Below are 15,883 nucleotides of genomic sequence, written 5' to 3' on the forward strand. Positions count from 1 at the left end.
GATGAGAGAAACTGAATTGTTATTTCTTCTTCGTGTCTCACTAGAGCTACGTATCGGGTAGTGACAGCAACACTGCCCCCACGGTTCCCAGTGGTACTGCTCCGTTTGGCCCGTATCCGTAAGCTTTATGGAAACGTGCAGAAATACGGACGAAATGAACGTGGAGCACGGACAGAAGGCTCCGTCCGTATCCAGATCCGTATTTAATGTTGAGCATAAATGGGTCTTTATTTTACTTCCTACCTTTGTCTGTTTCCCGCCTGTTTACTTACACACCTGCTTTGTATCAGTCTCATTAGTCCTTCCCTGTTCCAGAGTTTTTCCTNTTTAATGTTGAGCATAAATGGGTCTTTATTTTACTTCCTACCTTTGTCTGTTTCCCGCCTGTTTACTTACATACCTGCTTTGTATCAGTCTCATTAGTCCTTCCCTGTTCCAGAGTTTTTCCTGCGCACCTATCTTGTATTAAGTCTCCTTGCTTCGCCCTTTTGTTACCTACCACACCTTCATTGGGCCTTTCTTAAACCAAGCCCTCCACCCTCTCCCTACCTACTTCCATTTCATTTTGGTTAACCACATTGAGTGCCATCCCAACCCAACAAATGGAGTGTAGAAGTGCGTCATCAGCGAGCCTGAATCTATGCTGACTTACTATGTGCAATGCCGTATTGTGTTTGTCATGGAAGACGCTCCATACAAACCTAAATTGCTCAAACTAGGGCAATCATTTACAGGCCAATTGTCATACAGACATTAACAGCTTAAAGGTCACATTGTATTTAGGATAAAATATACCCTTCTCCAGTCGCTAGAAAACAGTCATGTTCAGATGATTGTAGTGTTGTATATTTACAGGGACTGTTATAAAACCGTGCAGCTATTTATTTATCTATATATCATAGTACTGAGTTAGTCATCTGCTGTAATGATAAAAGGATAATACACAGAAATTCGGGTGAACAACTGCAATATATACAGATCTATATGAGTGCTACAAATCCACTGAAGAACATAAAATCTTAGAAAGTTTTATTTTTTTCCCCTGGTTATGAAGTTACAACATTTTCTCTTGCAAAGTAAAGTTTGTCCCAAAGCTTGCCACTGTATTTATTGCCTACACCTTGATGAAGGGTGCCTCACACTCTGTGACAAAGTGGGAATGGGCAGGGTGCGGTTTTGGAACGGCTTGTTGTCTCCAAGCCAATCCTTGAATTTCCCTCCCTGCCTGTCCCCTCTAGCTGTGTCTTGTTCTTGTAATTAGCTATTTTAATGTATATAACTGAAAGGAAATATAGTACGTAGTTCTTTGGATCAAAATGCAGGTTTAGTTCCTAAGTTCTTTCCAAGAGTAATTTACCAAGGTTGAAAAACAGTGTGTTGCTGCTGTTCTCAGTTGTACAATAAGCTGGCAGTTGCTTAGCCACACCAAGTAAATAATGATCCAATTACTGTGAGTTTGTTTTGGAGTCTTCCAGAAGAGAAGAGTGAAACATCCAAAGTAACTTCTCAAATCTCTCCTGCAACACTTTTCACTAAGCAGCTCTTCATTTGTGTGCGCAGTATGTTGGGAACATAGGTCTGGTTTAATGCATTACTTCCAGTGGAGGTTCATGTCGATGATGACTGATTTTTCAGTGCTATACTCATAAAATTGACTTGACATTAGCGGCTCCTTGAATGACAAGAGGAATAAAGAAAGCAAGGGACAAAAGCACATAATGGAGAATTTGGTTACAATAGAGTCGGGATATTTGAGGCAACATGTTGAGTGACTGGTAATGAGTTCTCATCACAGCCTGAAATCCAGTTTTGTAGAAATGATTCAGCACAAACACGTAGAGATTCATGGCTTTTCAGTCATCAAACAGCACTTCCATGTCTGAGCTGGCCACTTCATTAAACACTTTCAATTTTTCATCATTACGAAAACTGTGTGTTGTCATAGAAACTCAATGGGTGATAAAAATATTATTACGCTGAACCCTTGAAATGGGGTTTTTGTGTGTTTGCCTGCCAGAAAGACACAGTTTAATGATAACTTCATCACTTCTGGCTCTATTTTAGAAGAGCCATCACAAAGACGAGCACAAAGCATGAGGTCATGTGTGCGAGCTCAGTGAGAGCGTAGCCAGGAACACCTAATATTTTCATTCATATAAGCACCAGCGATATGTGCAGGAGCGTTGGCTGAAGTGGAACAAAAATAGGAGGGCGTGGTGATCATTATCCTCTCGGCCAAAAATACTAAAGCGACAGGCAAAGCATATTTTTGGATCAAGAAAGTGGCAACATGTTGCGCTAGCTGCTTTAGTAAGCAAAGTGAGCTCTGCGTGAGTTCTTTCTCTTTATTGCACCCTCAATTTCTCTTTTTAGGTTTGCATTATCATCAGTTTATACGTCCCTATCTCCACTGCTCTAATTTAGTGTGTGTTTGCACAGGAACTTTATGCATCTATGTGTGTGACAATTGTGTGAGTGTGTATCAGTAAACCACCTGCCACTATGAGACCTCTCTGAAACTGACTCAACAAAGCACATTTCCTGAGCTGCATCTTGCACACACACCGAGAAACAGTCGTGTAAACACACATGAAACACAGAAACTGGCAAATCAATAATAGAAGTTGCTACACATCAAAACGTCAGTAAGACAAACAGCCTGGCTGAGCGTGTTTCAGGCTGTCAGACGGATTCTTGTTGTGACAGATGTGCTGCTGCACAAGCTGAGGGTCCACGCTCAGACGGTCAAAGTGATGCATTCCTATAAAACTCACACACTCTCCAACACACATTGTTGTGAGGAATTATGGACAGAATCATGCATGCAGAGTGACAAATGTACCGAAACATTGCAGGACAACATCCATCAACAGTGAGAGGTGACATATTGAACGCTCCTGATTGCTCTGACTGAAACTGACCCGAGGAGATCAATATCCATGGACACACAAAGACAGTCACCAATGGGCTGGAGACTCAGCAGATGTACAACTGATCTGCAGTCACTGTCAAAGGTCTGAGACTCTTCTACTATATGCACACATGGCTAATGAAAGAGGTGGTACAAACAAGGCCTGGTAATTGAAATTGTCCCCAGACATGAGCAGACACTAACACATTTCTCTTCTGTTTCTGTAGCTACTTCATGGCCTTCTTCTTTACAGTGTAAAGGATCAAATTATTTTTCATTTGTGCTCTGTAACACATTCTCACATTAACTGCAGCCTTCAATCTGTGTGTTGATTTGTAATTTTTTTAAGCACATATATTTTTCCCCGAACCGTTTAATGCAGCAGCAGTTTGATGAATTATCTGTATGAAGCAAGTTTCACATCCCTGACAGTTGATCGCCATATTGTGGTGAAATCAAGCAGCAACCTCCAGGGCTGCTCCAGGGCAACCTCAAACGGCCACTTGAGGCTGGCTCCAACTTCACAGATCTCTCCAGCTTATTTTCCTGTTTATGACAACTGTTCAGGGTGAATTTTTATATAACTCACCTGTTCACATTTTAAAATGACTTAAAGTTACACATAATTAAGGGTGTCACCGCTTTGAGTGACAGGCTGTCAGCTAGTTGACATCATGGTCTATGAGTCAGATCCTCCCCTCGCTTCTTAGCCCAGGTGCTACAACAAAAATATTGGCGTTGAGTGTGTCTGCAAACCATGAATACATAACATTTGCAAGTTTCATGGTAGATGGTGTGACAACTACATGAAACGTCTCTCAAGCTGACGACTGTCAGAGATGGACAAACAACAAAAGTGTTTTTTAGTGAGTCAGTTTTCAGCAGCTTTTCAGCTCCGAAATGTGGGTGTTTTTTTAGAGACCTGTCACTGTGTTTCCTGCATGGATTAAGCCATGAAAAGTGGTTGTATTTTACCTGGACATCACATTACTGCTTTTTCAGTGGGGATTGTGCCCCCAAAAACAGGTATTTTAAGCAAAACATTGTCTTTTCCTAACAATAGCCGAGTGTTTTTTGTGCCTAAACCTAACCACACATTAACCACAGCGGTGTTGAAATGTTAAGTTTCTGTTAACATAAAGTTTTATTGCGACATAATAATGTGTACAGTATCTGTGGTTTGCAGAAGTAGAATGCCAACATTTTTTCTGATGACTGGGCTGCACTCCTCCACAGCTTCACCCTCTCATCCAGATATGGTCAATGTCATCTCGGTTGGTTCTTGCACCAGAAATCCAAGATGGTGACAGCCAAACTCGAGGCTTCAAAACAGCAGTCCACAAACCAATGGGTGACGTCACAGTGGCTACGACCATTGTTACAACCCATTTTCATTCCGAAATCTGTTGAATACCACTGCTTTGTCAGTGAAGCCACCTTTCGTAGTGGTATGATACGCCAGCGTCAATTTGTAACACAGCCGGACATAAGTTTTTGTAGTATTAAGATGCACCACTGGTCATATGAATGGCAACTGTCCCAGCAGTATGATCGGCAAATGGGTGGCATCAGTTCATAACGCTGCCAGACAGCACCTGTTGCAGCTGTATGCTACACCGCTGGATGGTGTCAGGTTGAAATGCTGCCAGTAACGATGTAATATAAGGAGCTGGAAAGTTGCTATTGACTATAGAGTGGGCGGGAGGAAGAGCCAACAAAGCCTGGACGAGCCCAGTATTTGCTTCCTGTCTGAATGTAGAGCCAACCATGATGTTTTTTCGAAACCTAACCATGTGCTTTTGTTGATGTCCCTCCGTTGGTAGCGCTGTCCCAAATGTCAACAGCAGATACAGGAGGTTATCTAGCGCAGACGATGTGGACGTAGAAGGCCACTGACAAAATGGCAACAAAATAAATGGTATGAATGGATTAAATCGAATCAAATTGTTGCTGTGCTGAAAAGACTTTATGTTATTGTTGTCTGATAATTAGTTGAGGAAAATAAAAAAGAAGAAACAAAAAACAGTACATTAATTTTTTTAGGACACAGTTGTTCAACTCGCAGTGAAACCACAAACAACCCAAACTTGGCCTCATTAAGAGATGCTTGAATTTACTTTGCAAAACACTTCAAACATCCTCCACATGGGAATAGCCAGATCACAATGACATAAATCACAAACACCACATGTATTCAACGACCACTGCATTGTGTTCTGCTCATGTGTTTGACAATCGCTGCCCACTTCATTGTGATTCACTCTGATAATGGTTTTCCATTACTGGAAATAGTATAAAAAGAAAAAGGGAACCAATTTAGGCCTAACCCAGATCCTCTGGGATGCTGGTAATAAAAACAGGGACCTCAAGAAGCGTCTATTATCTTGTTGCTCAGAAACATCGTTGATGTACATAGGATCTTCTTAAAAGGCTCTCTCTGTACCCTTGGCTCCCGTTTGTTGTACACAGCAGTGAAAAGGTTTGGCTGCTCTCTGTGTGCGCCATCTTGTACTTGAGAGGATGTCATCTTCTGACCTTGTTTGTTTACTTTGTTTGACCAATCATGGCATTTTGCAACAGCGGGCCATTCTTGTGGAAAACCATGCTTTTGAAAAGCCAAAAAGACGCACGGAAGGCTTCATACAGCTGCAAGAAGGGGGGTGTAACAACATCTTCAGATTGATTTGGAGAACAAATCTGCGATACCCTCTGGTGCTTTGAAATGCCAGCCTTGATGGAGAAGGACATGTTTAATTGTACCTGTCATAGAGAATAAAGAGCAGAATCAGGGTAAGTGAGTGAGTCACTTTGTAATTGACAGATGGACAAAAGAGCTGAGAGCATCCATCAATCATCAAGCAGAGGAGACAAAATCTGTCTTTTGTTCCCTTCTCTTCGGTTAGTCATCGCTCCTTTGCTCTGTCTCTAATGTTTACGGTGTAGAACAGTGACTCTCGCTACGCTCCTCCGATAAATACCTTTTTTTGTTTTTCCCGTGATCTCTTCAGTCTCCATTGTCAAGGTCTGTCAATGGAGTGAGTGATGAGTGATCTTCTCTTAGACGTTTTGTCATATGAATTGAACTATGTCCATATAATTAGGTCCGGACATTGTTCTGAGTTTCCCTTTCACGCTTGTGGCACACGACAGGAGATTGCCCATATTAGATGTGTTCTCACCAACTTGAAAAACACTTTGATCAATTGATTTAAGCAAGTCCCAAATCTCATCATCTATCCAGTTAAGCCTAGTTCACATTACACAATTTTCACCGCGATTTTGACGTTGCAGAGGATCTTGAGAGCCACCTTGGGTCGGAGGTGAGTCGGCAGATAGTCTGCCACGACGAGTCCTCATGTGTGAACAAGCCTACGAGCAAGTCGCCCCCTCGTCTGTGACTGGGACTGGATATCTGGCATGCTAGAAAACTGGAGAAGTGTGACACGACTGACAAAGAGCATCAGCCAATGACAGGCGGGACACGTCCCACATCAGCACGCAGGAGAGAAACACACGTCGCCAGGTATGAACACTCAAAAGATTATGATAGCCTCTGCGATGCAAAATCAGGGTGAAAATCGTGTAATGTGAACTAGGCTTTAGACATTTTTGTTGCCGTCCTCTTACCCTTCTTCTTCACCTTCGGATGTTTGTCCTCTTCCAATTTCAGGCAAGTTGCATGATAGAAACATCACCAACACGCCCACTTGCTGTGAATTAGCTGTTCTATTCACATAGGGGTAAATCGGACATTACACAGACTTTGTACGAGGGAGCTGTCACGATTAAGTCTGCTTAATGTCCGATCCAATGATTCAGACATTTTCATTCTCACCTTCACCTCCTCCGGGCAATGTCAAGATAATTTCAGGTTTGTTCAGGTTTGCAGTGCATGTGTGAAGGCTCTGTCTTTAGTCTTTGATCCTTTTGCTGAGTTCAACAGGACACTTCCTGTTGAATCCAGGTTGACAGTGCTCTAAATCTCCAGCAGTGTCCAGTGATGTTAAGAAGCTCATTACTCATGGACACACAGGAAGGACAGCCTAATTACCTCTCTGCACTGTCTACTCATAATTGTCTCTCTAACAAGAAATTAGACTCTGAACCACCCTGTTATTTGCAGATACACAAATTTAGAAAGAGGAGCATGCAGAATCCCCTCCTCCCTGACTCTCACAGTGAGGTGTCAAAGTCCGATACTAATAATGATCATTAAAATTCAGGCAGCTTTTTGGGAAATGCACAAGTTGAGCAATTAATCTTCATTAGCCACTGATCGTTTCATTGTTGCCGCGGGCAGGCCCTGAATCCATTTTTCTTGACTCATTTTGTGCCTGGTGAGTTTGTCACTATTCTAAAGCAAACAAAATAATTGCGGCATAAAATCCACAGGCAAGCGGCAATTATCAAACTGTCCACTTGTCATTGGTTAGCAGCAGTCAAGGCCGTAGCACACAATGGCTGCAAGGTCAGCGCTGTACAGCTGAAAACCGAGGTCAGAACGCCTGGCCTCAAATGTTTACAGCTTGTGAAGAGGTGAGAGAAGGATGTGCCAAGTACTGTGCACACACACAAAGGAATGCAATTCGAAAAAGACAGATGGTTATCTGGGTTGGTAGGAAGTTCAGGGCTGCTGGAAGCACAATGTCTGCTATTTGTTCAGTCGGTGTACCATTACAGCTTTTCTCTGTATACCTGAAAAAAATCCATAGGATGGATGCTCCCACAATGAGTGAGTCACCCTGTGCTCACAGTCAAATGAGGAGAACGCACATCTATTATGCACGAGGATGCTCATGAATACACATGAAAGGTATATTGAAGTGAGCAAGGTCTATTCACAAGTCATCAAAGAGAGAATTAAGTCAGTGAGCGTTGAATTGTATGCATTTTTTCTTGCTCAGAAATACTATGCATACGAAAAGCAATATGGTGACCAGCTGGTAACAAACAATCTCATTTTACAGTTAAACAGTAAGTTAAAATATGTTTCTGAAAACCTTTTAGTTGAGGGATGGGCAACGCAGCAACAGTATCTTGGTTTATACAGTATATAATAAACACTTTCTTTTCACAAGCTCCAGCTAAACAGTGCACAAAAATGTTCCTGAAGACACTGTAGGTGAGGAAACAGGCCCTACAATGACAGTGTCTTGGTTCATACTTGATCAGCGCTGCCTAGCTTTACCATTTGGTCCGCTTCTATAGCCTCTGTGTGTGTTATTGTGGCTGGCATACAAAAATGAGGAGGTGCAATCTGTAGTTCGAGCAAAAGCCCTAGAGCCAGCAAAAATCTGCAGGATGACGTGATGGCAGAGAGATCAGGGCGCTGGCAAGATGGAGGGAAGTTTACCACACTTCATTAACACATACTACCCACAGTTTTATGATGCAAAGCTGGTTGAAAAACTGAAAAAAAAAATCCCTTTAAAGATGTCCCTCTCTAGAGCGTGTCAGTGAAAGTGAAGGGGGCCAATGGAGGTACTTGTAAACTTACGTACCGTGTAAAATTGTGAACTTCAGCTGGAGTTAATATGAGGCTTCAACTAGTGATTATCTTCCAAAGTTGCAGTCTTTTTAGTATGCCTTTCCCTCTTTGTGCTTCCCTGGACCTTTTCTTGCTGAGTGGTGGCTGAAAGGAAATTGGTACAGAGGGGGAAGACTGATTGTCCAACTCAGACTGTTAACTTCAGCTGAACTTTATAAGTCATTAATGCAAGGAACGATTTTGTCTCCCCATTACTTGCATTGAAATTGCTTTAGGAATGGGTGAGAGAAAGAATTACAGCGACCAATTCCTTTTCAGTGAATACTGTATATGGTTATGTCGCTATTATTTTAAGATAGACCTTTAACATATCCTTTAAATTCACAAAGATTCAAAGCTTTTTTGTTTGCTTACAACTGATAAAGGCACTAGAAATGATTGTAAGAAAAGGCCATAAGATGTCTGGATTGTTGCCGAGCATTAACCCGGCTGTTGAGAGCACATCAAAAGGCTGCAGGTTAGTTGTTTGAATTTCAGCCCGAGACTATTTGTCATGTCGGGCAGCAGGAGCCACTAGAAACCCATTAGAGAGAAACATTAGCAAGGATCTATGACATTAGTCCTGTGAAGCAGATTGTGTTGACTCTCGTCATAACATCGTATTTCATGAGAGAGGGCTCAAACTCTCCCATGAACAGCAGGGACACAGATGTTTAAAAGAAACTTTGACATCAGAGAGCAGGGTTGTGGAACATTTCAGAAGAGGTAACAGAATTATGCACATTTGTTGTGCTGCTGCGTGCGGCACAGAGAAGCAGCAGTTAAGGGCATCCAGGTCAGCGGGTGCAGATGTTCAAAAGCCTCCCAAACATCCAAAGTTTCAGAAATACTTTGGCTGCCAAATGTGACCTACCAGGTACAGCTGCTCATCTTGCTGGATGGCGGATGGAGGCAGGTGTTTGGGATGAGGTGGTGGAGTCATTTTGCACGCACCAGGCTCAAAACGCCTCCCAGTGTTTCCATGGTAACAGGAAGCACTCTGCATATTCCTTGTGGAACCCAGTGGTCTGCTGTTCAACCGCAATTGATTTTTCCGACTGAGCGTGCAGATCTCTGGTTGTGGTTGTTTGCTCACAAGAAGTTTGCGGATGTGAGTGCGGAGCGAACAGATGAGGGACAGGGAGACATCGAGAGGACAGGGAGATAAAGAGTGAGGGGGAATTGTTTTATGGCTTTAAGGTTATCAGCACACAGACAGTAAGGGGGAAAACATCTCTCATCCACCGCTGTCTCTATTTAATCTAGCAAAAATGCATTCAAGGCCACGACTGTAAAGTGGGGACAGAGAGCTCAAGGCTACATTTCCATTTAACAGTAAATATCCACAGTGCATCATTAGCTAAATGGCTATTCACTCTCAATCTGCCAACAGAGAGAGAAAAGACCGAAAGACACACAGAGAAAAGCGAGAAGACAAAGAGGTTGATGAATGTTAATGACCCTGAAGGACCGCGGTTCTCAGAGGAATGACACACATCCTTCACCTTCTTCCTAATTCTCTTAAAGTCTCATTCAGTGAAAATCCACAGAACTTTTCCACAGCCACGCATGCCTGCACACATGCACACACTGCTGGTCGAGTCAGTGCCATTTTATTACTGTCATGAGAAGGCAGGGGACAGGAAACAGCCAAGGATGAGAGAGCTAAAGCTCAAGTAATGCCCTTCACATCTATCATCTGCTTTGTGGACAAACTACTTTGGAATACATAATGCGAGCTTGTATACCCACTCATACATCATAAACACTCTTGTATCCTTGCCAGACAGCTGCAGATAGGCCTACATCACGCCCTCAAAATGATGCTGGTGCACAACTCATACTTCAAAAGGTGATTTCACTTTCCTTTGCCCTGTGCTCTTCCTTCATTTTCCACTTCATGTTGTTGCTAAGTGCCAGTGGAAGGGGTGGAAGTAACCAATTACATTTACTCTTACTATAACAGTATTTTTTTTTCCTTAAGTAAATTGCTTGCTAAATTTCAAGTCTTAATCTGTTAGAGTAAGAACAGGAATCACACGGACATTATAATAAAGCAGGTAACGGTGGAACAGAAGCTGCAGCAGAAAATAATTAGCTGCTGGTTTGTCTGCAAGAAGGCAGAGCTGTCGAGAGCTTCATGTCCAGAGGATTGACACTCGGCTCTTGGTTAAGGATGACATCATTATGGGTCAGGATTAGCATCACCTCTGCATCTCCTTTAATCATAATTTAATGCATCTCCTGCTGAGTGCACTACGTGTCTCAAAAACCCCACTATGCTGTGAGACCAATTGCCACATGCTGGGTCTGGCTAACATGCTAAATGCTAAGATGCTCATGGGAGATCCTCCTCATTCATCTTAAAACTTTGATGAGTGCAACAGGAAAGAGAGGCTACGTGGACTGGTTATAATGGCATGGAGACTGAGTGGTTGGTTATAGTGGGGCAGAGAGGCTGAGTGAACTGGTGATGCTTTTGAGGGGCACAGATGACGTTCAGACAGGTGAATACAACAATAAAGGTTGTGACTCATTGTACAGATAAGTACATGTGTTGCCTAGTGATGTGTGTATGTGTGCTATGCAAAGCAAACTCTTTTTTTGCTCCAGTGTGAGTGTTTGTGAGCTGTGGAGTTTGTATTGTCTGTACATCTCTGTGTTGGCTGCCTTGGTGATGCTTAATTCTGCTGTTAAAGTGGCAGGTTATTTAATTTAGGCATCTTAATAATGCTTCTTGCGCCCGCTCTTTTTATTTCCTATGCTTCATTATGGTTTAATTAAGATTTTATTCAATTTTTCCTGCTTTCTGGTTCATTCTAGAGAGGCAACTCTGAAGAAGGTGGTTGAATATTTATTTTTTTAATTGATTCATTTGTATGCACAGGCTGCACATGTCTGTCTACAAAAAAGGAATGTATTGTTCAATCTATAGACTGTATAAAAATAATGAACATAGCTACGATGACATCACCTATTGGTTTGTGGACTCCCATTTTGAAGTTTAAAGTCTGGCATTTTGGATTGTTGGAGCCAGAAGTGACCATAATTGGAGGAGAGGGTGGAGCTGTGGAGGAGTCAGGGGTGGATCTGAGTCACAGACTGTGGTGACGCCTTGCAGATAGCCTGTCATTCAAAGCAGCCCCACCCTTAATTATGCATAACTTTAAGCCTTAATAAAATGTACACGGGTAAGTAACATGTTTCTTTTCTGGAGATCCACAGTACTCACATGAGGCAGGGGAACGGTTAAATTAGAATACAAAAAAGAGAAACAAAACAGCAGGTCAGGTTCTTCCAAAATTATATCTTGTATGATCCACTAGCGACTCAATGTCCCATTTCTATTTCTTCTCATTGTATTCCTGTTATTACGTGTCAACACTGAAGAACATGGTCAAAATCTTATTACGATCCAAACCAACACAAACTTCAGACGTCTTTATGCACGACGTTGGTCAGTCTCCTTTTGTCATGCGTACAAAACTGCCTTACAGCACCATATCTGGCGTAAAAAACCTTTGCCTGTATTCTAACACATAAATTAAGTATATATAAACATAACCTTAGCATAGTCCACTACCATACACTATTCAACATATACAGAAACGATTGTGCAAACTTACATAATAGCAGAACCTCTATGATAGGTCATATTAACAAAGGCATTTTTACCAAATATAAATATGTGCTTAAATGTCTCTTACAATTGTCATGAGCGAGGAAATTTACAATAAAGACCAAGACCATTTTTATAACAGTCTGTAAACACGTTTATTTCTGCTGCTTATCATGGCCGTCTAGGGAATTTTTTAAGTTTTGGAGTCTGCCTCAAGAGGCCATTAGAGGAACTGCAGTTTCTGGCACTTGAGTGTTGGCTTCATTTTTCAGCTCTGAAGGTTGTTGCTTAGAGCATGTTGTCCCATGAGTCTGTACGCTTTGACATGTTAATGCACTTGATTTTGTAGCCTAAACATATTCTTTAATTCAACAGTTCTTTCGCATAACATCATTATCATCATCATCATCATCATCATCATATACCCTCCATTTAAAAATATAATGCAGCAATATTTACTCTCAATTTTACTTTTAATTGGGTAAAGCATACTACTGCTCTTCCCATCCGTTGCCCAAGGGTCAGATCTGCCGAAAGTAATTTGGGGCAGAAAACATCCTGCATAGATGCAGACAACATCCTGCATAGATGCGTGCGTTCTTTAGCAAAACAGATCTATTTGGGGAAGCACTCAGATTGAAGGGGTTGATGTGTGCACTCTGGCAAATAAGCATTCACTTGATGCTGCATTTGCCCTGGAAACAGTGGAGAAGCAAGGAGAGCTAGGTGTAACGAGGTAATGTTAATATATTACAGCAGCAATAGAGAGGTAAAAGTATTCTCTTCTTTTACCTCTCTAACTTATCTAACAAAGTGATACATTTCAGTTTCAAAGCCATTTAAGTGCCTCTCTTCTAAGTTCAGTGCACCAAATCCTCCAATCGGCCACTCTTCACTGATTCTATCAGACGTTCAAAGTGGGTAATCACAAGGTGGAAAAATGAAGGTGGACCTCTCTTAGCTTTATCTCCATCCTCCTCAGCTTTCTCATCGCTCACCATCAATCTCTCTCCCCTCAAGCCTCCACTCGTGTCCATCTTCTTTCCAATTTCAACTCTCTCCTTTTTTGTTCTCATTCTCCTCTCCCAACTGCTTCATCTATAGACTTTTATTACCTGAGAAAAGCCCATCTGGATTGATGCAGCATCAGCTGGGGAGCATTTGACCAGCATATAAATGTCTGATTTTCATGTGTAATGAAAGGCACCACCTGTGAAATCCACCTCAGTGAGCATAACAGGTGATTTTGAGTCTTAACACGAAAGCGTATTTACATTCTGAGTTATATCAATATCAGTGTGTGAAAATGGGAAATATGCAGCTTGAGTGCGAGTTATTTCTCCCTGCAAGATCCTCTAGTCAACTGGTTTCTCTTAGAAAAGAAGAAAAGTTAAACTCGGGTGTGACTGCAAGATTTCATTTGTGCACCACTCATCATCATCGCTTACTCCTTGTGACAGATTATTAAGGAGAATAAAAGTTCCTCCTGTGATGATATCTCAAGAGTATGACATGTGTTTGAAACAAAGTTTTAAATATCAGTTAATGAGACGGTGGCATGAGAGCGGCCTACATTTGGGGAGGGAAAGCAATCTGAGACACACTGGAATGTGTGAGTTTTTAAAGCTGTTCTAAGTTTTATGGATCAATTATGGCTCACCAGTATTCTCACCTTTCATATAAAACCAGTAATGCTGTGGTTGATTTAAGGCCTCTCATCTAATTTACATGAAAGGCAGAATAAACACAGAAATAAACAAGGAAACAAGAGACACTGGAGCCATTGTGTGTGCAAAGACAGCAGCATCTGCCTGGATTCACGGTGCATGATGTTTTTGTTTAGCACTCGCATGGGAGTGATGTGCAGCATCTTTATTTTCCAGGTTAGTAATGGTATTGTGGATGAAAGAGGCGGATAGAAAGCGAGCGTGTGCTGTGTCTGTACATCCAACACATCCTCTGTTGTTATGGATATCGTCTGTTGCTGTGTGGAAACCCTTCCCTCTCCATCCCCTCGCTCGGCTCGCTCTTTGCGCGCTGCTGGAGGGAACCTGCTGCGCGGTTGGAGGCACTTTACGCACGAACGGCAGCTGCGCTGGCAGCACTGTCAACACCGCATTCACATGGTCTCCCTCGGCCTGATACACACACCTCATGCGCACACTCTCACACACACTTTCATGTGCAAAATGGTTAATGGAGGCAACAGGTTGCCGTAGAGTCATTTTATACTCAGAAAAAGATCTTCTTAAAAGGTTTAATTGTGCGCAACACAGCTGAGAAAACACATCCACGCACATTATGTTTTTACAAGTGCTTACCTTACGATGATATACATGACCAGCACGTTTCCAACCAGCCCCACCACGCACACGATGGAGTAGAGAGCGGTGATAACAATCGCTATGATAACCGGGTTGGCGTCGTCCTCTATGATGCCGGTCAGTCCGCGTTCCCTGTGGCATGGCGCCTCCGTGAAGCTCGTGGTGTTGTTGCCGTCGCTGAAGTTCCCACAGAAGCTGCTGTTGGTGTAAATCACGGGGATCTGGCTCCCGTAATTCGCGTCCGAGCCGTTGCTTCCGTTCTCCATGGTCCTCGTTCAGTATGTGCGGTAAGGTGCTGCGCGCGTCTCTCGCCTCCCCCTCCGGTGTCCGTCGGCGGACTCGGTGCGTGTGATGCCCCGCTGGGTGCCTGTCTGTTGTTTGGTTGGAGAAGCGCTGCGTTTCCGGCGCGGGACGGACCGCCGGTAAATGTCACCGTGTTGAAGAATGTGGCCGCGTGTGATGGTGAGGGTGAGGGTTAACACCAGCCTGCGCGAGACTCAGTTCACTAACGACCCCCCCGCACGAAACAGAAGCGACGACGTGAAAATGAGTTAGTTCGCTCTTCATTCCTCCCTCGGTTCCTTCCTCCCATCACACTTCCTTTCCTTCCTTTCACTCACATTTGTATATTCCATCATTTTCATTCCCTTCCTTCCTTTATTTATGCTTCTTTCCTTCCTCTCTCCCTTCCCACCTTTTCTAATATTTCCTTTCCTTCCAGCCTTCTTTGCTTGCTTTCTGCCTTCCATCCTTTCTACCTTTCTGGCACCTTTCCTTCCTCACTCCCTTCTTCCCTGTCCTTTCCCCCCTTTCTCTTATCTGTGTTCATCCCTTCCTCATTTTGCTTCCTTTCTCACTCATTTCCTATACTTCCACCTTTGTTTACTTGTTCCTCTTTATTTCTTCACCATCTCTTTTCAATAATTCCATCCTCCACTTCTCTCATCTTTGTTCATCCCATCTGTTTCCTTCCTTTTCTCCTTTTTCGCCTACCTTCCATTCTCTCTGCCTTCCTTGCACCTTTCCTTCTTCACTCCCATCTTTCTTGTCCTTCCACACCTTTCTCTTATCTATGTTCATCCCTTCTTCCTTTTGCTTCCTTTCTCCCTCCTTTCCTACAGATCCACTCTTATTCACTCCTTCCTTTTTTCTTCCTTCCATATTTAATTCATTTCTTGTTCCTCTCTTTATTTCCTTCCCATCTGGCTTCTTTTCAATACTTCCATCCTCCATTTCTCTCATCTTTGTTCATCCCATCCTTTTCTCATTCTTTTTCTCTTCCCTTTCTCGCTTCCTACCTTCCACCCTCTCTACCTTTCTTGCATTATTCCTTCCTTACTCCCTGATTATCCCTTCCTCCTTTTCGCCCACTCTTTCCTTTCCTTACTTTTATGCACATTTGTTTATTTCTTCATTTCCTCTTCCTCTTTTTTCCTTCCTTCCTTCCTTTTCCCCTTTTGTTCATCTTTGTTCCTCCCTTCCTTCAAGCCTTCGTTGCTTNT

General features: G+C 42.7%; 1 protein-coding gene across 1 annotated transcript in view; it reads right to left on the bottom strand.

Annotated features, from left to right (window-relative positions):
* The window catches only part of oprm1 (opioid receptor, mu 1), a 41,371-nt gene extending 26,553 nt beyond the window's left edge, over positions 1 to 14,818 (bottom strand). Inside the window, exon 1 of the mRNA XM_050071938.1 lies at positions 14,379 to 14,818. Coding sequence (XP_049927895.1) covers positions 14,379 to 14,647 — 269 coding nt within the window. The 5' untranslated portion in view covers positions 14,648 to 14,818. The remainder of the gene's footprint in view (positions 1 to 14,378) is intronic.
* Between the last annotated feature and the right edge of the window lie 1,065 nt (positions 14,819 to 15,883).

The sequence above is a fragment of the Epinephelus moara genome, chromosome 19 (genome assembly GCF_006386435.1).
Source record: "Epinephelus moara isolate mb chromosome 19, YSFRI_EMoa_1.0, whole genome shotgun sequence".
Lineage (NCBI taxonomy): Eukaryota > Metazoa > Chordata > Actinopteri > Perciformes > Serranidae > Epinephelus > Epinephelus moara.